Source organism: Schistocerca nitens, chromosome 4 (assembly GCF_023898315.1).
Source record: "Schistocerca nitens isolate TAMUIC-IGC-003100 chromosome 4, iqSchNite1.1, whole genome shotgun sequence".
Lineage (NCBI taxonomy): Eukaryota > Metazoa > Arthropoda > Insecta > Orthoptera > Acrididae > Schistocerca > Schistocerca nitens.
The window spans coordinates 225357009-225383403 of record NC_064617.1 but is presented as its reverse complement, the minus strand read 5'-3'; the positions used below and the strand labels follow the sequence as shown (position 1 = coordinate 225383403).

Below are 26395 nucleotides of genomic sequence, written 5' to 3'. Positions count from 1 at the left end.
ATCAAAAATGCATGAGAAGGGACATATCAGAACAATGTTTGGCCCATTTTAGGAGAAACGAACAAGATTTTTTGTGCCAGTTTGTGACCACAGACAAAACCTGGGTGCACTACTAAACCCAAGAGACAAAATAAAAGTCAAAGCAGTGAAAACATGCTGATTCTCCGACACAAAATAAAGCAAAGACAATTCCTTCAGTGGGAAAGGTCGAGGCATCAGCGTTCTGGGATGTGAAGAGGATTCTGTTTGTAGATTATCTCCCCACTGGGCAAACAATTACTGGAGAATACTATGCTAACCTCCTGGACAAATTGCAACAAAAGATATATGAAAAAAGGCCAGGTTTATCAAGGAAGAAAGTAATCTTACATAAAGACAATGTGCATCCACACACATGTGCCATTGCCATGGCAAAATTACATGGACTAAGGTATGAACTGTTGTCAAACTCACCTTATTCACCTGATAAGGCTCCAGAGACTTCCATCTCTTTCCAAAACTGAAAATGTTTCTTGGTGGACAAAGATGCCCTTAAAACGAAGAACTGATAGCTGGAGTTGACAACTATTTTGCAAGCCTGGAGGAAACTCATTTTTGAGATGAGATCAAGGCACTGGAACATCGTTGGACCAAGCGCATTAATCTACAAGGAATCTACATTGATAAATAAATAAATAAAAAAGGTTTCAGTGATGTAGGTACTTTCTTTCCATTCCATTCCATTCCAAGAACTTTTCAAACCACCCTCATACATAATTGTGGAAATATGAATATGTCACAAGATAACTGAAAATGTTTTACATCACAAAATTTCAGTGTTTGATAGTGCATCCCTTTTCAAAATGTCACGAAATATCAATAGCAATGTCCATACTGTATAAATGTAACTGAAGATGCATAAAAATTTCTTCATTCTGTCCCACAGCTTCATCATTCACAGTTATTCCTCCTCATGGTTTCAAAAAAGTTCTATTTTTCCCTCTAGAAATAATAAAAAGTGTTACAAAGTGGAAATAAAAATTAAAGATTTGTGAAACTCAGGCAGTAAATATAAATATCTTACCATTAGATACTGTGGTGTCTATTCCATGAAACACAAATTGAAAAAAAGAAAGAAGTTATAATTGTTGAAGAAGGAAACACTGTTTGCAGTCAAATTTTACTTTAAAGAATATGAAAAAAAAGAAAAAATCAAAGAAAGCTGCAGCTACACAGCTATATATTTTGCCTAATACGGCAACATTGCAAAAGTTTGATAATAATGATTCTCCCAGCAAAGTGGTGCAGAAAATAGGAGAAAACAACACCAAACCAGCATAAATAAGAAATTTCAGATGAAAGTGCTAGGAAAAGTTAGATTTCATAGTATTTCTGATTGAGCTTAATAACTTGCGTTGAAATTTTTCATACGTACTTGGCTAGGTGAAAATGGAGTTGGTGCATCAGCCATTGATATCTCAACATGTGGTGTCAGAAAATGCATTGGTGGAGTAGCATTGTCAATGGACCTGGCACCAACTGAATCTCCACTGTCACTGTAAGTAGCAGCCACACTAACACCACATGTCATCTCCATAGGAGAGCAGTGGCCAGCTGGCATGACAGATGAAGCACCTGCCGTTCCTGGCCCTGGGTTGTCGAGATCTATACCATGCCTGAAACAAAATCATTCCAAGAAATTGAAAAGTAGAAAATCTACTGAAAGAGCAGTACATGTGTTCCATGACGTACACAGAATTAAGAATGCACTGGGCCCAAAAAACACAGTTTTTTAATGCTTATTCATCTTAAACATGAAATATAGGATCCCATGGACAAAAACAGGATAATAATTGAAAGAAAATTTTGAACTTTGCAAATCTTAGGTTTCTGTTCCTGAAATGTGAGTGACCTGTGTTAGTATTATGTTAATATTTTCAGACATAAAGCATGCAACTAAAAACTGTGAAAGATAGTGGCAATATAGAGTTCAGCTAATTTAAAATTAGTTTTCTTCCATTGTAACATCTTAAATTCTTCATCAACAAAAAAAAAATTTTTTTTGAAAATATAAGTAATTGAATAGTTACAAAATCTACTCACCACACAGTGGCAGGGAAACACACAAATAAAATGTATCACAGTTTGCTAGCTTTTGGAGCCAGTGGCTCCTTCTTCTGGTAGAAGGATGGAAGGGGAAAGAATAGAGGTGAAGGACAAGGACTGGTGATGTTTAGGAAAAAGGGCAGAGTTAGGAAACGTCGCCCAGAACCTCTTGTCAGGGGAGATTTACTGGACGGGATGAGAAGGAAAGACTTATTGTTGGGTACTGCACCAGATAAGATTTGAAAACCTGAGACCTTAAAGGAGGAAAATAGAGTAATGTGCAAGACAGACATTGCTGCTAAAACATTGTACACGAGCTAATAAGAACAAAAAGCTATGTATGTATGTGATAGAAGTGGGAGGGGAACAGTGAAAAATTGAAAATGAATGATATAGGAAACTAAAATGGAGTGAAGAAAGGAATAATTGCTGTGAAGAAATTCCGAGAGCACAGAAATTAACACAAATTAATGGCAGGTGGGTGGCGAGAACCAAGGACATGTTGTAGTGCCAGTTCTCATCTACAGAGCTCTGAGGAACTGGTGCCTGGGGGAAGAATCCAGATGGCATGTGTAGTGAAACAGGCACCGAGGTCTTGACTGTCATGTTGTAGAGCATGCTCTGCAATAGGATATTGTGTGTTGCCAGTATTGACCCTCTGCCTATGCCTGTTCATCCTAACTGACAACTTGAGTGCAGTCATGCCAACGTAAAAAGCTGAACAGTGTTTACATAAAAGGTGGTATATAACATGTGTCGTTTATATACTATCAAAGGGAGAGCCACCTGTGAAACGACACATCATATACCATCTGTTATGTAAACAATGTTGGGCCCTTTATATCGGCATGACTACCACCAAGTTATCAGTTGGGATGAACAGACACAGGCAGAGAGTGTATACTGGCAACATACAATATCCTGTGACAGAAGACCATGCTCTACAACATAACAGTCTTGACCTCGGTGCCCGTTTCACTACACATGCCATCTGGATTCCCCCCCCCCCCCCCCGCCCCCAGACATCAGTTTCACAGAACTCTGCAGGTGGGAACTGGCACTACAACATATTCTTGGTTCTCACCATCCACCTGGCCTTAATTTATGTTAATTTCTTTGGTCTCAGCATTTCTTCACAGCAGTTATTCCTTTCTTCATTCCATTTTAGTTTTTTATGTCTTTCATTTTCTGACCTGTCTATTTTTTGCTGTCTCCCTCCTACCTCTATCACATACAATGCACTTCACTTTTCATTGTTATTAACTCTTGCACAAGGTTTTGGCAGTAATCTCTGTCTTGCATATTATCCTACCTTCAACCTTTAAGCTCTCAGGTTCTCAAATCTCGTCTGGTGTGGTCCTCAACAATGAGCCTTTTCTTCTCATCCCAACTGGTAAGTCCCCCCTGGGGGTTATGGGTGATTTTTCCGAACTTTACCCGTTTTTCTAAACCTCACTAGTCCTTTTCCTTCATCCCTCTTCCTTCCCCTTAAACCCATCTGCAGACAGCCACTGACTCTGAAAGCTAGCAAACTGTAATACCTTTTATTTGTGTGTTGTCCTGCGATCTTAAATTGTTTGTGTGATTTGTGGTGTTGTTAATGTATCTGCTGTAGTGAAACACAAAGAGATGGTACTTTGTGAATATGTTGATACTATAAACAACAAAGACACAAACCACTTCCTCTATCATCTTTCCACAGTTCTTATCACATTACTACCTATCTCCTTGTTTGTCTTTGTCAACGGAACTTCTAATATACACTATGCAAGTGCTCATGTCACAGTCAAACAGTACCTTTTCCACTGTCAATCTCACTCGAAACTTGTTGTCTCATTATTATTACATGTGACTGACAACATTTTCATTTACTACTACTACTACTTGTGAGTGTAAGATATACAAACAAATAATATGGCAGTCACAGTCCTGCCATAACATGCCTCACTATGCACCTTCAGCCAGCCTGTTCAAGGAACACTCATTTCCACTCATCCACAATCTCAGGACCTGATCTGGTTGAGATTCATTGATGACACTTTCATAATATGGATTCAGGGTCAAAATCCTTTGCCCTCATTTCCCCACAGCCCCGAAGCCTATTCTGCTATCCATTTTACTTGATACTCTTTGAAACAGTGAACAATCTTTCACTTGATGTTGAGCTGAACATCTCTGATGGTCCCACAAAAACTTCCATTCATATATTTCTCACCAACAATAAAGAGTGCACTGCCAAGGGCACATTTTTGTGTGTGTTCAGGGTAAGCGTCATATGCTCTGAAGAATGTAACTTCAAAAAGTGCTACAAAGTTCAATTTTATGAGCCTATTTGCTGCTCAACACCATTATATATAAAATCAGATATGTAAAAGCCGTGGATTACTCAGAAAATATCCAACCTGACATGGGAAAAAAAATACAGAAATGCACAGAATAATAAATGAAACAGCACAATAAATTACAACAACTTCTGCATTGAGGTCTGTGTAAATTGGAGGATGTCAGTTGGTAGCCACTCAGCATACAATGCTAGAAGGAAGAAGAAAGGAAGATTGTGGCTTGACTTCCTGCTGACAATGATGTCACTAGACAAGGAGCACAATCTTTGACAGTTTGAGTGTTTGTGAAGGAAAACGGCTGTGCCCTTTCAAAGGAACCATTGCGGGATTTGCCTTGAGCAAGTTAGAAAAATCATAGAAAACCTAAATCAGAATGGTCACATGTTGATTAGAACCATCATCCTCCTGAATACGAGTCCAGTGTGCTAATCACCGTGCCACCTCGGTCGGTATGCAAAGCCAAACAAAGTGTATTAATGCTTTATTGTACTATTATATGATATTCAGAATTTTGATTTGTTGTTCAGTGTGTCTGACAATAAAGAAATCTTGCAAACTTATTGTAAGAATGAATATTAATAAAAGATGGGAAAACCTTGGGCACTGACAGTATTTCCATTAGCTATTTTAATGACTTTGGAATTCTGGTAGCTTCATTTTAGTTCTGTTCCTCAGCAGTCTGAGGAAAGACAGTTCAATCAGCATATTTTTCCAGAAAATAAACCTTGATTCTGAAATGTACCCATCTACTTCTATATTTTTTAAACCTTTATCTCTAGATTTTTTTTTTTTTTTGCATATTTTTTAACTTCATATACAAATACAGAAATAGGCACCTTCTTTCGAGTGAACACAAAGGTAAGTATAAACCTGCATATAATTTTGAACCAAAATTTGTGAGAAAAGTTACTTCTGTTCACTTGACACAAGGCGAAACTATTTCAGGATTATACTTGTATAAAGTCAGTAATTCTCATTTTTTAAGAGAAAGGAACAATATTTTCCAATGCCTTTCAAAAAATAAAAATATTTTTCTCTAAGATCTTCATCAGCCTTTTAGCATACACTGCTGGACAGGGACCTCTCTGAAGCTTTCTCATGGATTGAAATCTTGTTTACATGCATCCGTGTTGTATCTTCGTGTTTTCTAATGTCATCTACACCTTTGATTAGATCACCATCTTGCTCTCTTCCTAAAGCTTGAAATCAAGCAAAGAACTATTTTAACCCACCTATCATTCATTCTGCTATCTACATATGCCACCCACATCTGTTTCATTTTCATCAGTGTTAATTACATGTTCTACTCCACTGTGCTCCTTGGTTGTACTACTGGAGTTCCTGTCTCTTCTGACAAGTATCATGTATGTCTTCACTGCTTGGTGAGAAATCCTCAGTTTTTGAGTGATTTTGCCATTCAAAATCTATGTCTCATGACCTTAAATCAAAACTGGTTATATAAACTGACAAAATTTTCATTTCAGGCATTCCACAACCTTATTTATGAAAACTATCGAATTTATCAAAAGCACTTCCAGTCTTTTTTATTCATCTGCTGAAATTATTTTTCTGTCTTTCCAGTCACTCTTTTTAACTGCACTAAAAATTAAAACTCTTGGATTATTTCTACAACTTCGCTGGTTATCTGTACTATTTTCTTTTCACTATGTTAATTACACATTATTTCAGTCTTATTATAACTGATTTACAAATCTATTTTCAAACTTGCTCTAAGTTCTGACAATACTTGTTGAAGGATATATACATTGGAATAAAACAGAACAAGTCATCAGAATACTGAAGCTGGCTCAGGTAAGTATGCCTTCTTTTCCACACTTCATGTTCTGAAAACTTCCTCCATGGCTGTTAAGAATAGTTTTCGTGATATTGAATCTCTCTGTCTGAGTAATATTTTGCAAGCTTTTCTCATGCATTTCATCTAAATACTGGTTGATAGCACTAGGTATAAACATATGGCACGATTTGGCAGTATGTGGAAGAACCATTTTACTAAATATTTATGTAGATAATAAACAAGTGTCTTTACAGGTACTATCCTCTTACTAAACTATGGAAAATCCAAGATGGAATACAGACAATATTATGGAAAGGATAGATTGTTACTCAGTATATTGTAGAGATGTTGATTTGCAGTTAGGCTCAACAAGAACACTGTCAAACAAGTAAGCTTTTGGCCATTTGACTGTGTTTTTGATGTGCCTATCTGCAACTCAACATCTCCGCTGTGTGATGAATAGCAATGTGTCCTTTCCATAATACTGTTAGTCCCCTTACTAAGTGATTTATGTGAAGAACAGTTAGTATCACATTAAAACTGATATCTCTTTGAAGGGTGAGCATCATTGTAACCTACCACATAAGTAGACACTTTGAAAGGACTGTGGTCACTGTTTTACCACTTAAGGATGGTAGTTCTCTCAACTAACCACATAATTGATGACTATGTTTCACTAGACAGCAAGAGAACCATAGTGCAGTATTTCTGCCATGTATTTATGCCATGAACTGATACTTCATGCATTTTTGGTGTTTGTAATGGAAGTGTTGTGCATTTATCTCTGTCTCTCTTCTTTATAAGGCTATTTTTGGTAAGTAATTGTTTATATTCATGTGATGACTTTCCATAAATCTACAAGTATATTACTTTTTATTCAAATCAAATTTTCTATACTTCAAAGGTGGATTTCTGTGTGGTTAGTTGCTTAACCACTGCCCTTCACCATCCAGTTTGACGTGCCAAAAAGAATAATGGAGGAAGGATGTTACCGAATATTATTTGATGAAATTCCTGCTGGTGACGACAGTGATGAAAGTGATGACAATGTTCTAACATTCAATACAGATTGTGTAAGTTCTAGTCTTGTTTACAGCCATGTGTTGAGCAGCAGTGATTTTGAGGGTAACAGTGAAAGTGATGAGAAAAGTGAAAACAATGCGGTGCTGCTCACTATTCCATCAACAGTCATGATAAACTGGAGCCAAGAAACCAGTGTTGACAAAGTGTCTTTATGTATTGGACAAGCTGGTGTGGTTGCAGAAATAAAGAACAAACTGAACATTGTGAGTTTTTTGATGAAACACTAGTATTTCAAACCAATTTTGTATGCAACACAGACAAGCATATCTTTCATCTCCACCAATGAACATGAAATAACTTTTATTGGAACAAATCTTTACATGGGACTCACTAAGAAACAGAGCTACAGAGATTACTGGAGCACTGATTCACACTTTCGTGAAAGTTATACGTTGAACCTAATGCCAGCAAAAGGATTTAATTGCTTACTGAGTAACTTGCACCTCAATGATAATTCTGTGGCTCCCGACAGAAACAGTTAGAATCACGACAAACTATATCTGTCGCTAGATAATTTGAACAGAAATTTCAACACTGCTATACACCACTTGATGGTGCAATGGTTAAATTCAAAGGCAGATCATCTCGCAAACAGTACATCAGACACAACCCTATAAACAGAGGATACAGAGTGTGGAAGTTATGGGACGAATCGTCATACATTTGATATTTGATATTTATACAGGCAAAGTTTCACAGTGTCCAGTAGAAGGGTTAGGATTGAAAGGGGTTAGCCTAACCAGTGATCTTCAAGAAAAGAATCATATTATTTTTATGGACAATTATTTTACGTCATATGATCTGTTCAAGAACCTAAAGTACAATGGTCTGTACACTTGTGGAACAATAAATCCCAGAAGGAAAAACATGACAAAACTCAAAGAGGGAAAGGAAATTGAAAGAGGGGAATTCAATTACAGAATAAGCAATGATGGAGTAGTTATCTTCTACAGGTGGAAAGACAAAAGAGCAGTCAACATGATTTCTACGTCATGCACCATCAGACATGTCCACAGTAACTCACAGGCTGAAAGATGGAACAATAACCAATGTCATTTGCCCTCTTGTATTGAAAGGTTACAATTCCAGTATGAACTAGGTGGATAATTTTGATTGGCAGAAGTGACACCATTGTACAGACAGAAAAAGCAACAAATGATGGATGAGATTTTTCCTTCACTGTTTAGATGGCTTTGTGACAAATGCATTTATTATATACAAGGAGACTGAAATGGAGCAGTACTGCAATAAAGGCTTTTGTCGAGAGGTGCAGAAAAGTTTGTTGGCTACAAATATAGTTTCAGTGTTGCTGCTTCATTCTCTATTTATAAAAGTAATGTATCATCTCAGATCAAGGCACACAACCCATACGTCCACAAAAGTATTCACCACGAAATCAGTAAACATCAGCCGATTCACTCATTATCTAGAAGACATGAAGTTTTCAGTTGAAGAAAAATCATGGTTAGAACCCTGAGGATGTGTTCAGTGCACAAAGTACCTTGCACCTCAGAGCAGGCAAGAATCGTTTCAAGATACACTACAAAAATTAAAATAAAGCTACGCCAATATTGAACCGCCAAGTATCAAACTTGTATCTGTAATGGCATCATGGTTAGCTGCTGTGACTACATTTGATGTTAGTATTTTGTTGTCGTTAAGGTGAATTTTTTGAAACCTACTATAGAAAACATATCACAATAATAAAACCAAAGTGTTACAAGTTGATAAAATTTGAAACATGTAAATTACTGCATGCTTCTCTAGGGTAAATTTTTATGGCATTTACCTGCCTGTCAAAGAGATATGTGATTCATGTTTGTTACTGTACAATGTTATATGGGAGACTAGGAACAAGCTTTTGAAAAGGTAAGGAGTCATTCCAATCCCGGGAGCGGAAAGACTTACCTTAGGGGGAAAAAAGGACAGGTATACACTCGCACACACATACATATCCATCCACACATACACAGACGCAAGCAGACATTTGTAAAGGCAAAGAGTTTGGGCAGACATGTCAGTCGAGGTGGAAGTAGAGGCAAAGATGTTGTTGAAAGACAGGTGAGGTATGAGCGGCGGCAAATTGAAATTAGCGGAGATTGCGGCCTGGTGGGTAACGGAAGAAAGGATATACTGAAGAGCAAGTTCCCATCTCTGGAGTTCTGACAGGTTGGTGTTAGTGGGAAGTATCCAGATAACCCGGACGGTGTAACACTGTGCCAAGATGTGCTGGCCGTGCACCAAGGCATGTTTAGCCACAGGATGATCCTCATTACCAACAAACACTGTCTGCTTGTGTCCATTCATGCGAATGGACAGTTTGTTGCTGGTCATTCCCACATAGAAAGCTTCACAGTGTAGGCAAGTCAGTTGGTAAATCACGTGGGTGCTTTCACACGTGGCTCTGCCTTTGATCGTGTACACCTTCCGGGTTACAGGACTGGAGTAGGTGGTGGTGGTGGTGGGAGGGTGCATGGGACAGGTTTTACACAGGGGGCAGTTACAAGGGTAGGAGCCAGAGGGTAGGGAAGGTGGTTTGGGGATTTCATAGGGATGAACTAAGAGGTTACAAAGGTTAGGTGGATGGCGGAAAGACGCTCTTGGTGGAGTGGGGAGGATTTCATGAAGGATGGATCTCATTTCAGGGCAGGATTTGAGGAAGTCGTATCCCTGCTGGAGAGCCACATTCAGAGTCTGATCCAGTTCCGGAAAGTATCCTGTCACAAGTGGGGCACTTTTGTGGTTCTTCTGTGGGAGGTTCTGGGTTTGAGGGGATGAGGAAATGGCTCTGGTTACTTGCTTCTGTACCAGGTTGGGAGGGTAGTTGCGGGATGCGAAAGCTGTTGTCAGGTTGTTGGTGTAATGGTTCAGGGATTCCGGACTGGAGCAGATTCGTTTGCCACGAAGACCTAGGCTGTAGGGAAAGGACCATTTGATGTGGAATGGGTGGCAGCTGTCATAATGGAGGTACTGTTGCTTGTTGGTGGGTTTGATGTGGACTGACGTGTGAAGCTGGCCATTGGATAGATGGAGGTCAACGTCAAGGAAAGTGGCAAGGGGTTTGGAGTAGGACCAAGTGAATCTGATGGAACCAAAGGAGTTGAGGTTGGAGAGGAAATTCTGGAGTTCTTCTTCACTGTGAGTCCAGATCATGAAGATGTCATCAATAAATCTGTACCAAACTTTGGGTTGGCAGGCCTGGGTAACCAAGAAGGCTTCCTCTAAGCGACCCATGAATAGGTTGGCGTACGAGGGGGCCATCCTGGTACCCATGGCTGTTCCCTTTAATTGTTGGTATGTCTGGCCTTCAAAAGCGAAGAAGTTGTGGGTCAGGATGAAGCTGGCTAAGGTAATGAGGAAAGAGGTTTTAGGTAGGGTGGCAGGTGATCGGCGTGAAAGGAAGTGTTCCATTGCAGCGAGGCCCTGGACATGCGGAATATTTGTGTATAAGGAAGTGGCATCAATGGTTACAAGGATGGTTTCCGGGGGTAACAGATTGGGTAAGGATTCCAGGTGTTCGAGAAAGTGGTTGGTGTCTTTGATGAAGGATGGGAGACTGCATGTAATGGGTTGAAGGTGTTGATCTACGTAGGCAGAGATACGTTTTGTGGGGGCTTGGTAACCAGCTACAATGGGGCGGCCGGGATGATTGGGTTTGTGAATTTTAGGAAGAAGGTAGAAGGTAGGGGTGCGGGTTGTCGGTGGGGTCAGGAGGTTGATGGAGTCAGGTGAAAGGTTTTGTAGGGGGCCTAAGGTTCTGAGGATTCCTTGAAGCTCCGGAGGCCTGGACATCAGGAATGGGATTACCTTGGCAAACTTTGTATGTGGTGTTGTCTGAAAGCTGACGCAGTCCCTCAGTCACATACTCCCGACGATCAAGTACCACGGTCGTGGAACCCTTGTCCGCCGGAAGAATGACGATTGATTGGTCAGCCTTCAGATCACGGATAGCTTGGGCTTCAGCAGTGGTGATGTTGGGAGTAGGATTAAGGTTTTTTAAGAAGGATTGAGAGGCAAGGCTGGAAGTCAGAAATTCCTGGAAGGTTTGGAGAGGGTGATTTTGAGGAAGAGGAGGTGGGTCCCGCTGTGACGGAGGACGGAACTGTTCCAGGCAGGGTTCAATTTGGGCTGGCTCCACATCTGAAACTGCTGCTCTCGCCTCCGTACAAGCACCAAGCATCTATATCTAGCAAAGCACTAAGATCTTTGAACTGTTCTTTGGGTTGGTGACAGTTGTGCCTTTATTGTTATGGTCTGCAGCCCAAAGACTGGTTTGATGCAGCTCTCCTCGCACCTCTATCTCTTCATCTCCAAATAACTGCTGCAAACTGCCTCCTTCTGATTTGCTTACTGTCTTCATCTCTTGGTCTTCTCCAAAACTTTTTACCCTCCAATACTAAGCAGGTGATCCCTTGATGTCTCAAATGTGTCCTATCAACTGATCCCTTCTTTTAGTCAAGTTGTGACACAAATATCTTTTCTCCCCAATTCCATTAAGTAGCTCATCATTAGTTACATGATTTGCCCATCTAATCTTCAGCATTCTGCAGCATCACGTTTCAAGAGCTTCCATTCTCTTCTTGTCTAAACTGTTTATAGTCCATGTTCGCTTCCATACATGGCTACACTCCAGACAAATACCTTCAGAAAAACTTTCCTAACACTTAAATCTATATTCAACGTAAATTAAATTTCTCTTCTTCAGAAAAGCTTTTCACACCATTGCCAGTCTACATTTTATATCCTCTCTACTTCAGCCACCATTAGTTATTTTACCTTTATACACTTCTTTGCCATGAATACGAGGGGACCTAGGAAAATAAGCTACACATTATTATGGCAGGCCAAATAGTTTTTATTGAATGCTGCCCTATATTTCAAAGAGTCACAGATACATGACACTATTTTTAACATAGTTGTCAAGTCTCTGTAAACAACAGTGAGAACATTCTATCGATCATTCAGTTCATTGGCGATAGAAATCCACTCCTTGGTCACGAAGCCATTCAAGAACCACTGTGGATGTTCTTACAGATGCCGAAATATGAAAACTGCAGGGAACACAATCTGGACTGCATGCAGATTGGTGTCACCCACGTCCCTACAGCCTCAGTGAAATTCTTGGCACAATTTCACTACAGCTGGATACAGCACTGCATTTGATCTATATAGTCAGAATTTCACTGTGACTGTGTGTGCAGTTTAGATGTTTTGCCCAAAAGTATCATACTGTCTCACAAATTTTAACTTTGGAGTATGTTTTCAGTTGCCACACCATTTCGCTCCAACACTGTGATGCACCTATTATCTGTATCGCTGCAGAACTGTGTCAGCAGGAACTCCACAACAAAGCAGCACTCTTGTTCCACAATGGGTCTCAGTGTGGGATGGTATGTGTGATTTACTTCCTGAAGTCCCTATGTATTAAAAAAATTACATGTGCAATATGGCATTCGTTGAGATACATGTAGTTATTATTATTATTCTTATTTATTATTATTATCATCAATAATTCCTGCCTATGGAGAGTACTAAAATATAATGAATTTTCATGACCTTTTTTTCTGTCTCTTTCTTCTTTTTCCCCAAAAACTTCTCATATATTAACTGCTATTCATCTCTTCAGTCCACTTCTCTCCAGTTTCTTTGTAGCTTTTTTTCCTCCCCCTCATTGGTCATTGGGTCAAATTTTTGGTTTCTGATTTTTTCTCTGTATTTTTTCCTGTCCAACATATCTTATGTGAAGATGTTTAGTTTCCCAAGGTCTATCATGGTTTCATTTACCCAGTTGGTTTTCAGTGTATTAGTCATCACTACGTTAAAATTTTTTTGGTCAGTCTTCTTCAGTCATCCTATGTATGTGTCTGCAGAACTTTGCTGATGTTGCATGTAATCATCTCTGTCTGTTTGTACTGTTCTTTTGTTGATCCCTTTATTCAGATCCCCCGTTTCTGAACTAGCCCATGGATCTTTCTCAGTATTTTCCTCTTTTGTTTTTCTATCTTCTTGATTTTCATTCTTCTTTTGATTGCTGTTATTTCTGAGGCATACATAGCCTCTGAAAGACTACTTTATTATAATGTCTTAATTTGGCATTGACGGCATTGACAGAGATACTTAATTTGCCTTCTGTAGCTTTGTGATTCTGTCTTCATTCGATGTTGACTTCAGTCCTGTTTTTTGTATAATCTCTGCCAGGCATTTGAAACTTGCATTATCTTTCTGTGCTTAATTTGCAGTGGGTGTCTCAAGAGCTTATTTGGTTTCTTTTCTGTTATTTGTTATGACAACTATATCATCAGTGAAGTTGATGGTTCTTTCCTTGTGTCTCCCAATTTTTACCTCATTGACTCTTTCACCCCATATCTTGATTATTTTCTCTAAAACTGAGTTACACAGAATGGGTGACAGGCCATTGCCCTGTCTCACTCCTGTCTTGATTCAGAATGACTCCGGGATCTGTTCTATGAATTTCACTTTGGATGTTGAATACATTAAGGTTTCTTGGATTAGCTTTCTGTCTTGTTTTCCAACTTCATTTCTTCCTGTATGTTGAAGAGCTATAGGCCTTTTTGAAGTAAACAAACGTTATTGCGGTGTCCTGTACTTTCTAGGTGTTAATACTGTTCTCGGGCATCACATCTGTTCACTGCATTATCTTCCCTTTCTGAACCCTTCTTGGTATTCTCCTATCTGTGGATCTAACTCATGCGATAGCCAATTTAACGGGTCTTAACATAATTTTGTATATAAAATTTAGTTGTGGAATTCCTCTGTAGTTATTGTGGTCCATTTTGTCTTCTTTCTTGTGGAAGGTGTGTACTAGGGCTGTCTTCCATTTTCTAGTACCTTTCCTGTTCCCTACATGTTTTCAATGGTTCTGTGTATTTTGGGTGTAATGTTTTCATGGTCTAATTTTCAGATTTCTGAAATAAATGTATCTGCTCCAGGTGCTCTATTATTTTGCAATAATTTTATTATGTGCACAGTTCCTTCATACATTGGAGATTTGGAATACAGGTTAGGTTCTTGCTTTTCGAACGTTAGTCTCTGTGTTAGTTCATCACAGTTGATTAGTGTTTCAAAGTACTGAGCCAATATCACACATTTCTTTTCAAGTTTATCCCCATTGTTCCATCTTGTCTCTTGATGCATAAACTCAATGATTGATATCCCATCATATTTTCTCTGAATGTTCTGTAAAAAATGTGTGTGTTGTTTCTGTTTCAGTCCTCATCTATTTTCTTATTTTTGTAACCTCTATTTTTCCTCTATGGCTTATTTTTGAAGAGGTCTTTGATATCTTGTTAATTTTTTTCCCGTTTTTTGGTTGTTTTATGGTTGTAAATTTTTTCTAGATTTGTATTCTGTCTTCTATGGCTCTATAGCATGTCATATTCCACGATCTGTGTTCATTTGTCGCAGTTTTATCAATTATTTCTTTTTTCTGGCAGTTCTGTCCAGTCATTACTCTCGATATTTTAATGTTTCTGTTATTTCTTTCTTGTTAATTGTCAATATTCTGAGTCTGTTCTGAAAACTCTGTTGGTTCTCTTTATTTGTCTGCTGAGTATAAGTCTTGCTTTAATGTGAAATAGGTTCTTTTGTTTTATTCAATAAATGATGTATATGACTATCCCACGTGCAGTAGCAAACCTGGCATGTCTGGTTGTATGCATGCTTGTCATTGCTGTACCTCAGTCCGTAACATAATATTGTACGATTGTAATGTGTCTCCAGTTATACTGGGTCGTATGTGGTACTTTGCTTTTATCACATAACAGTGTAGCCTTTTAGGCTTATTTCTATATTTGAACTGTAATATACTCTTATATATTATTCTGACATGTTAACACTCTTTCTTTTACTCACATATGACAGTTTCACTTACACACTTTATTCATTTCATCCATTTGTTCCATAGGTAACAACAAGAAGAAGAAGAACCTTCAGGGGTACGGAATGAGTCAAGGTAGACATTAACAAGGGACAGCAATATTATGGAAAATAAATGCTATTCAAATATACCTCATCTAAAATTAACCGACTAAATTAGTAAGAACACTGCCACTTTGAAAAAAGCTGCTGCCTCCCCAGTTTTACTATAAAGCTGCTGACATTTGCCATTAGTACCTTCATATTTACTTAACTAGCTTAGCACTTACTGCTTCACTTGCGTAGACTGTATAGTCTGCACATATTTTTCTTTTTAGTTTTCCTTTATTCGAATGTTTACATTGTTCACAAATTGGAACACCAACTAACCTCTTCACACTAATAAAGGGCACAGAAGCATGGTCTTTTCCAAATGTACTTCTGACCAAAAGGCGATTCTGGTAGCTGGAGTTCGAGGCTTTTGCTAATTATGTCTTTTGCATTCTTTTGGTAATATTTCAATAGAAACTTTCATCCCCTAACATACATATCTTTATAGCTAACCGAGAGATGAAGTAAAACAATGGAAACTCAAGGTTGGAATAACAACAATGTAGGAAAAAAACAGATTGTTCTTGTTGTAAAGATGACACATTAAGTTGTAGACAGGCACAATTACAAAGACCTTACACAAAAGCTTTTGGCAACAGCCTTCTTCAGAAACAGAAACACACACCACTCACTCACACAAGGAAGCACACTTCACATACACATGACTGCCACTCTGCCAATTCTGGTCCGAGCTGCTGAGTTGGCGATCCTGTGTGAATGAAAAGTGCTTGCTTGTGTAAATGAATGGTGTGTGTGTGTGTCTCTTTTTCTCATGAAGGCTGTGGCTGAAAGCTAATGTGTATGTGTCTTTTAATTGTGACTTTCTGCAATTTAACATGTCATCTTTACAGTAAGTAGAAATCTACCTTCACCTATACTGTCGAGAAGTCGAATGCCAATTTTCATAGCTTTAAAAATTTTTTAATATAATAACATATTTTCTTAAAAATTTTCATCCCCTATTTCACCCCCTTAGGGGTCAAATTCCCAAAAACAGTGAAACGTTTATTATTTTATTTCTAACAGAGAGGTGAAATATAAATTTTCATAGATTTAGCTTTCAAAATACTTTTATAATGAAATCCATACCAATATTATAAATGTGAATGTAGCTGTCTGTTACATTTTCACAATTACACTGCTAAAGAGATTTTAATAAAATTTGGTATGGAGGTAGCTTGAATGCTGAGGAATAACAGTGTAACACAAAGTATTTATTGATTTGAAAAATATAACACAAAATATGGAACAACAATTGCTCTTTGACTTTTGAACTTTATCATATTTGTGAAAAACGTTTTTATTGTTTGATATATTCTACATAATAGGACTCGACGTAATGAATACAATGCAAAACCTCTATGTGTTTAGTCCATATCTCCCTACTAATATCAGTGACAAACCCATCACATTTTAGCTGCTGAGTGATACGCATTTCTTATAACTTCTTTGTTGCATTCAAATTTGTATGAATAGCTCACGTCATGTAGTTAGTGTTGCTGTTTCTCAATCATGTGTTCCCAGGTTCAATTACCACATGCATATTCCACCCCCCCCCCCCCCTTGCTCACATCTCGATGTGGGCATTGTCGTCATTTTAGCATCATCAATGTGTGAGTCTCTGAAGTAGCGTCAAATAAAAAGACTTGCACATTTCATTTCATTTTAATAATGCACAACAGCAGCCATGGGTAACAACTGGAATACAATGCTTGTATAATCCTCAACATTTTTAATCCATGTCAATCTGTACTTCCACACAAATATTATAAATTCGAAACTAACTCTGCTATGTTTCTACAACTAAACCACCGAACCAATATCCATGAAATATGGCGTGAGACAGCATAAACAATGATGAAGAAGATAGGCTAGTTTAAAAAATGTGCAGTACAAGATCTTTATAGATTTGAAAAATAATACACAAATTAAGGAAAAATACTTACTCTTTGAAAAAGCTATGTACTCTTGTGCTACGTAATATGATTCAACATAATCAATACAATGTTTATTCAATTCTCAACATGTTTAATCCATACTTGGAAACTATTACCAGTGTTATTATTTGTGAAAGTAACTCATTTCATGACACTACTGCTGAACTGAGTCTGATGGTATTTGGTATGGAGATAGCCTAAACCCTGAGGAAGACCACAGGCTACTTTAGAGGTTGCATCTTTTTCAGTATTACTAATATTTTTCAATGTGGTGTAGGAGAATGGCATGTAGATGATGCTGACGCAATGGACAACGACTCTTTGTGTCTATAGCTTATTCCATGACAGTGCAAATCCAATGTTATTGTGCACGTGGTTTATGGTACTGACTTTCTACACCACCTGGCATAGGTTGAGAATTTTGGTGGAGATATGACAATAAAATCAGATGGTAAGCCTAGGAACCATATTTAAAACAATTACTACAAGCATTGTAAATGTAAGTCGGATTTAGTACATAGTTTTAAGAGAGTACAAGCTGCGAAAGTTACTCAAATCCAACAAACCTCAGAGCATTCTCATGTCCACCGGAACTTCAATGCAGAACGACAGGTGACCTTAAGTGCTACAGGGACATTACAACACTTACAAGCCCACTGCATTTTAGATGCTGAACATCATCGGTCTCTTAAGGTTCCAAGATGCTCGAAGACTCACATGGTGGATCATTTAAAGGTTGTACGACAAACAGAGAGTCGTACCTTTGCATGTGGTATGTGGGAGGCTTTTGTTGAGGCAGCATGTGATTATGATTTATTAACTGACTATATTAATCATACATTAGTCATCATAGTGGGTGGATAAAAGATGTAGGCACCATAATGCATTAAAATGGAAGGGAGATAAGGTTGGTATATGTTGCTCTGGTGGCAAACTCTCACATCTACTACAAGACGAGCCAGAGAAACCCCTAAAAGCTTTACTTCTGCACAGCCGTAATAAATAAAGGCATTTTAAAAATATAATTAGAAAATATAATGCATGCTTTCAGATCCACCACGCGGCAAAATAATAGAAACACACTCAGCATGAATCTACACACCAGCACTGCATACATTTTTTGAAAAAATATGTCTCTACACCACCATATACACAGACATCTTGTAAAATGACTAGCTTACTTTCTCATCATCACTCATCATAACAAAGCTAGTGATATGGGAACAAAGCAGCAGATGACAGCTAGTAATTTCATAAAATTTTAATCCCCTATTTAACTCCCTTAGGTGTTGAATTCCCAAAAACATTGAAAAAAGTATTTTTCCAATTTCTAACTGAGAAGTCACATACTAATTTCCATAGAAGTAGCTTTAAAAATGCTTTGGTAGTTCTTTATTAATGATTTATTTTCAAAAAAATCTTATACTCTTTAGGGATAGAATTTCCAAAAATGTTGAAACACATTTTTTTTTAAATTTCTGACTGAGAAAGCAAACACCAATTTTCGTAGTTCTAGCTTCAAAACTGCCTTAATAGCGAATCAGTCAGTCAGTCAGTCGGAACACTGCCTTTTATATATACAGATTACAATGGTATTTTTCAAAGAAAATATTTTTCCACATCTGCATATAGTGAGTGCTATTTACAGAACATTACTGCTTGTCATGCAGCTTTATAACAAACATACCTACTTGCCATGCAGCTAACAGAACTTTCCAATCCCTGATCTATATATTCAGATAACTTGTAGAAAGATCAGCTAATAAGGCATGTTTTTAACCTTGTTTTTAATTGGTAGGAACTCCCAATTTCTTGCTTTGTGTTAGATGGGAGCTTGTTGAATATTTCCCCAACAGAGTACTTAACTCCACTCTGAATCTTGGACAATGAGGCAAAGTCTACATCAAAATTATTTTTGTGTCCTGTATTGTGAATGCGTAAATCACAGTTCAGGTTAGACTGATTTTTATCATCAAGGGGGAAAAAATTTGGAAGTGAGTGTAAAAGGATTCTGCAAGATAGTACATGTATCTATTGTACACAATATTAATAGTGCTTGCTTCTTCTGAATAAACACTTTACTTACTTTAGGTGTATTGCCTGAGAAGATAATTCAGTGCTACAACGGAAAGTGAAAAGACGCAAAATAAGCTCTGAAAAGAGCTTCTTGATTAATTTATATATGTGTTGACTCCATTGTAATTTGTTATCTAACTGGATGCTAAGATTTTGCACATTGTGTTTCACTTTACCCTACAGTAATCACAAGAATTACATGTCTTGTGATAACTTCAAGTTGAACAAATATATTTCAAGGAAGACGCAATACATGAAAGTCACAGATCAAGTAAACAGAGTAAGACGTGTGTACACTTTAACAGTCAAATCATAACTGAGTCCAAGTCTAGCTTCCGCTGGCTGGTTGGCCGCTTAGGTGGCGCTGCTGCTGCATGGCTGGCAGACAGCACCGCATGTAGAGGACGCATAACTGCGCGGCGGCACTTTGAAAGATCGGCGAGTCACAACATATCTAATCCACTTATATAAATTTAAAACAGTGAAAATCAGGTGATGCTGATTGTTTTGAGACTTAGTGTGGTTTAAGATGAGTAGCTGGCGAATGCCCTCATGTGAGTTCAGTGAGGTCAATGATCTACCACTATAACCCACACAACCTATTATGTATTTCTGACACACAGCATTTCTTCTGTGTGCCTTATTACACTATCTTTGGTAGAAATATATGTATATATGATATGACTTACTATTGTTATAGAATGTATATAAATGTAAAATAATCATATCATTTCCTAAAATTTTCGAAAAATATGAGGATGTAAGAGAACAAGTTCCAATCCTAGCATGACTGGAGGAAACTGCTCCAAGTTCTAAAGATGAAGAGGATGTTCTTGAAGATCAGAACCATCATTGCGAGTCTGAACAATAAAAAGAAGTCCCAGGGAGGCATCTGAGAACAGTGAACAAAAACTATATTGCTGTTGAATGCCGAGGCCAGCTTATCGATTTATCTCTGGTGGGGTGAAAACACTTGCGCATGGAAGATTGGAATATAAAATGTTGGCAAGATGTATCTTTTATCTTTGGGGACAAAACACTTACTGTTGTCAAAAATAAGATTTTCTTTCCATTTCTCTGGTAGGAATCCAGCCATTGACCTCTAGAATGAGACACAAGATCTCTGCGGAATGCTGCTATGTCTGTGAAACAGCACGCATAGAAGTACTTGAAAGATGTGCAATTCGTGTCAGAAAACCATTTGCCCCAATATTTTAAATTCCTCCATATGTCTTGTACAGGGAATCATGAATAGATTAATATATTTCACACTATCTTTCTTTTTATCTCAGTCACAGAAAAAGGTGCGTGTTTAGTTAAAATTAGAACTATAATAATTTTGCTGATTTTTCAAAAATCTGACTCAGAGAAAAACTTTTTCAAAAAGTGATTATGTAATGTTTTAGATGAGGAAGTGGCATACTAATGTAGCCCATGTGACCACTGACGTTTCTTTTTAGAGCATGACCACTGCAGGGTTAATGTATTATCATTAATGGCTACTCTGTCAAAAAATTATTGAGGGTCTGAAGATGCACAGTACAAGTCTTTGTGAGAATAAGACTTAAACTATTAGCTGTGGACCAATTGTATGCATGTTCAGCTATCATTTGAGTTTTTCTGCCAATGTTAAGTTTCTTATTTCGCCATGTGATGCACAATATAAAAGATCGTGTTCTTTTCTATTATGTCTCTCTGTATTATTTTAGGTTTGGATGGTCATTATGGACGAAAGAAATTGCCTTTTTTATGAGTAACTGCAAATAAAAAGACAATATGATTTATATTCCTAGATCACTGTGTCTACTCCACGACTATGTTGCAACTTTTGATACCAGGAGACACTGCTGCCCTGCCAAATATTGTCAAAATGGCACTACAACACTGCATTTTGCTGTTATGATGTTCTGTAACTTTGGGGACCAAACTACTATAAAATCTGATGGTTGCAGCCTGCTGTCAATGAAGACATAGAAAATGGAAAACTAAATAGAAAAAATGAGTGCTTAAATATTCTATATAGCATTAAGTAAATCAGGTGGGGCCATACAAATTGATGCTTGCACTTGCTTTTAGATTATGCAGTTTCTTTTTATACTAAGCTCTGGGAATACATAAATTGATTTTTACAGTTTTATTAGCGCTACAATGTGGAAGATATGTCCACAAATGGAATGCAGGGGAATTAGCTGATTATCCCTCTGCATTCCACACAAAGTACAATAAACATGCTGCTGAGGAGACTCATCATATTTCAAATTTTATTTTCATGTTCAATACATCTTTCTCCAAAAGAAACCTTCCAAATCATCTGACATATTAGGTTGGAGCATAAGTTCATTGTGTTTTTGTTCAACATGTTGGTATTCCTATTACTATGAATTTATTTATCGATTGTAATTTTTTTATTTCTAGTTTACTGTTGCTGTTTCACTTTACATGTTGTCATTTTGTCATTTGGAGCTAAGTGAGTGGAGTTGTGGAAACTAGAAAATGAAGTGCCAAGTGGAGATATCAGAACATTTCCAACATATTCTTCTGTTTCAGTTCAATAGAGGGGTGACAGCAATGGAGGCAGCCAGAAACATTTGTGCCAAGTATGACGATAATGCCAATGGATAGAGCACAGCAAGAAAATGGTTTTCTGGTTTAAGGAGGACATTTTTGACCTTCGTGACTCTCCACATTCAGAAAGACCTTTGGGGTTTGAAAAAGATGGTTTAAACACATTAATTCACAATGCTCCACATCAGTGTACTTGAATTGGCAAATGTGATGAACTATGATCATTCCACCATAGGGTGCATGGATAACAGCATGCTACATGACAAAATCACAAAAATCGGCGGATGACCATATAGGTTATATGCATCTGTGCTTGATTGTCATTAATTGGCTCATGAACAACACCGACCATTTCCAGCCTGTATTTTTAGTGGTGATGAAAAACAGTGTCTTTATGCTAATATAAGGCAAAAAAAGGAACAGTTGAGCTCAAACAAAGTGGCAACTCCCCATATAAAGACCACTGCACATCCACAATAGATAATGTTATGTATCTGGTGGAAGATCTAATGCATCCACAAAAAGACAACATTATGTATCTGGTGGGACAGAAATTGTATGGTGTAGTACTACTACAAATTGCTTCCCAATGTGCAACCATCACTTGCTTCCCAATGTGTAACCATCACTGCTGACATTTACTGTCAACAACTGAGAAGTCTTGCAGCTGCAATCCAAGAACAAAGACCAGGAAGACAGCATGAAGTGATGCTACTCCACAAAAGTGCTCACCTGCATTCAGCTAGACGACAAAAAACACCAAACAGTTGGGATGGGAAGTCATTCTGCACCCACCTTATTCACCTGATCTTGCACCCTCAGATTTTCAACTTTTCTGCTCTCTATTGAACAACCTTCAAGGAATTTCCACTCCAGATGAAAATGCACTCCGAACATGAGTTCTTTACCTCAAAACTACATGATTTCTAAAGTTGCGGAATCGAAAAGTTACCCCAGTGTCGGCAGACTGTTGTGAGTAGTGAAGGAGACTACACTATTGATGAGTAAATTCTCTGTTATGTGTATCTGTTGTGTTTATTAAACTTACGGAAAAATACTACGAACTTACGCAGCAACCTAATATTTATTAGAGTACAGTTTCTAGAGTATGTTTGTACTGGGCGGGGGGAATTACTACATAATGTATACAACATTATTACAAAAACCTAAGGTGAATATAAATTCAGACTGTGCAGACAGATTATAGCTCACATTTAAGATTAAAGACTCCACATTAAAGGGAAATGGTTTTATTTCATTTAAATGACAATATAACATTAGTTAACTGTGATAAGAATCTGTATTCTATCACTCAAATACTCCAGAGTAGGAATAAAACTTTATTCAAAACAATGTGACCATATAAGTTGAGCCAGAGTGCATTAGATCAACATATCCAAAAATTACATGCCACATGCAAAGCATAACACCTTAACTGTATATATATTTTTTTCATTGTTAAAACTGGGAAAAACCTGAGATAAGACTCAACTTTTCGAAGATAATCACCTTCTTGTACACCAGAAGAAGACTGACTGACTCTTTTATACTGGTGTTCAAGACTGCCATTGGTTGGTTGACATCCGCTTGCTTTTCTAACTTCTGTTGGCAAAGTGATGTCACCGGATGGCAAGATTCGCATGCGCAAATGTGGGAATTGCCAATGAGGCAGTTAAGTGCCACCAAGCAATGATTAATTTTTACCACTTCTTTAACTGTAACATCCTAATATGTCTATACACGAGAGAGGATCTTCATATTCTCCAAGTTAACCTTACACACTTCCATAAGGATGTGTTTCATTATTGCTGATTTTTCAGGATTTCTATACTTGATGTACCATCTATGTTCAGTGCAATGCAGAGCAATGATACACACTGTCTGCCCCACATTCACATAGCATACTGAAGACACCAAATACTCTCAGATCGGGCTGTCTTTCACTGGGTGCAACAAGACTATAAATTTCCCAAGTAGATTGGAATAATGGTCTAATACCATATTTACCTACCATGCACCCAGTCTTGTTAGAGCTCACTCCACAGAATGGAATGAGTATTACAGGTTTGTCTTCTGAATGTGTTTGCACCAACATTTACCAGTGAATGCACCATTAATTTGATGTGCTTTTTATAGGTTTTCCTGAACACATTCTTAAGATCATAAAACTATTATGATGTTTTAATTCAGATCCCGGGTGATCATGATCTGAAACTAGCTGTGGTCTGTGTAATAAGACGCTCAGAACAGAATTTTTGAGCTGGATGATGAAAAGTCTGATTATTTAAATAAATATCTGTATATGTCAAATTTCTGTACAGGGACTGACCTAATTGTCCACCCAATTTCCACTGAACAAACATGACCAAACACTTGCTTTTCATTTACATCTTCATAGTAAACCTAATGTTTGAATGTGTGGAATTCATGTGGTCAGGTTAATCTGCACGAATCACAGACAGAACACCAAATACACAAATTTTGAAAAATCAGTGATAATGGAAGACAGCCTTACAGACAATTCTCTTCCATGCTTTGACTTACAGAGACCCTGTAACACAGAAGAGGTAGAAATTCACGTGTGCACCAATAATTTTAAAACAAGCAGAGGTTGCAATCTGAGTGGTGCCTGGAAATGAACACTTGAGACAGAATCTCTTCAAAGAAATAAAGCCAAAAAAATTAATTCTTACGGATATAGGTGATGCTGGGGATGATTTCCATTCCCCTTCCACCCCTCTGTCACAACCCAGTTGTAGAAAGGGTCCATTACTGCCTCACTGCTGATTTACCTCATTTGTGCATGTGAATCCCGTCCTCCAGGTGACATGCCTCCATCAATAGTAGTCAAAACACTAAATGATGTCAAGTGACCAACAGCAAGCTTGAACACCAGTAAAAAGGAGGCAGACTTACTGCTGGCAGTCAGTCATCTCCTGATGAAGAAGATGGTGATTACCTTCAGAAGCTCATGTTTTAACTCAAATATGATGGGGTCTGAACACTGCGAAAATTTTATACATGGATGCTGCCATGAAAAACTTCAATATCATATCACCTTAACACTACCTGATGTCTAAAATGAATGTCCACTTTGCAGTACAGAGTTCGGAAATACGGAAGCGTCCGATCTAACCCGTCGGCTTTGACCCATGACGTCACAAATATAGCGGAAACGACAATTCCAATATGGTGGATATAGAAACGTTGCATACGTATCACAAAGACGAAAACACATAGAAAAACAACACACACAAAGGTTTCACAAGAACAATCTGCTAACATTGATAGCAAACAAAGATAATAATAAACAAGTGGTACTCAAGGCCAGGCAGGGGGGGGCTGCGCCCCCCCCTGACCCCCCCCCCCCCAAAAAAAAAAAACTCCCAACCTAACCTCGTATTCAGGGCTACGCTACAGATCAATGTGTAGGTCAATCAAAAGAAAAAAAAGAAACAAATAAAAAAAAAGAAAAAAACAATATTGATTCATTAGACATAACGAGTAGCGACAAAACATATAGACCATAAAGATTGAACAATCTAATGGCAAACTGATAAAAGCCTCATAGACGACGTTAAAACAAAAAGTACAGTAAAAAGGTAAACTATATATTACAGGCCCTAAAACTCCTACTAAGGTAACGTCAACGAGGCAACATCTACAAACACGCCACACTCACAAACCAAACTCCGCGCCGTAATGACGTCACACACCACAACACCCTTACGTCACGGGTCAAAGCCCACGCGTGAGATCGGATGTTTTTGTTGACCCCAGAGTTCACTATATTGAAAATTTCTGAGAGACTAAAACTGTATGTCTGACTGCAGATCAAATCCAAACCCGAGCATTAAAGGATAACTCTCTTACTAACTTAGCTATCTACACACACATGAAAGCTACAATATGTCAATACCTCCTTCCTGTCTTGTAGGATAAGTACTTTAAGAGAATATATATGATGGAGAACTGTTTATCACAACCAGTGGAATGTCCTCACAATAAATGTCTCATTCTACAGCAGAGCATATTCTGTACCGAAGCACACTGACAGAGTTGAACTGTGCATTGGGCTCATCTAGAAAATGCATTGCTGATGAAATGTTAGGGTCTAGGTCTAAGTCCTGGTTTGGCAGGTCTTTCAGAAAGCTTTGAGAATGGTGAACAACAAATTTGTAATTAATAGCTGAGGCATTTTCTACACTTATATGCTATATCTAAATAATTTAAAAAGAGTAAACATAACAACTCACTGGATAGTTGTAAACAGAGACTGTCCGAGAAGCAAGATAAAACAAGGTGATCAAATCAAGAAGAATGTACCAAAGGTGTCTGATACTCACTTTGTTTAACCTTGCAAACTTATAGTTACTTGGCTCCACGCGAAAGCTTTCTGACAAGGAACGACATGTTTTCTGAAGAATGGGGATGAAGGAATCTGCGGAGTAAGATGCTGAGACCTTAACGTGGAAGTTCGCAACCGGCAATGGCTCCTGGGGGACCACTTGTTGTGTGGGCCCAGC

At 37.9% G+C, this 26395-nt stretch overlaps 1 protein-coding gene across 1 annotated transcript in view; it reads right to left on the bottom strand.

Annotated features, from left to right (window-relative positions):
• LOC126252778 (zinc finger protein Helios-like) overlaps positions 1-26395 on the bottom strand; it is a 73823-nt gene that overhangs the window by 40937 nt on the left and 6491 nt on the right. The window contains exon 3 of the mRNA XM_049953707.1: positions 1415-1655. Coding sequence (XP_049809664.1) covers positions 1415-1655 — 241 coding nt within the window. The remainder of the gene's footprint in view (positions 1-1414; positions 1656-26395) is intronic.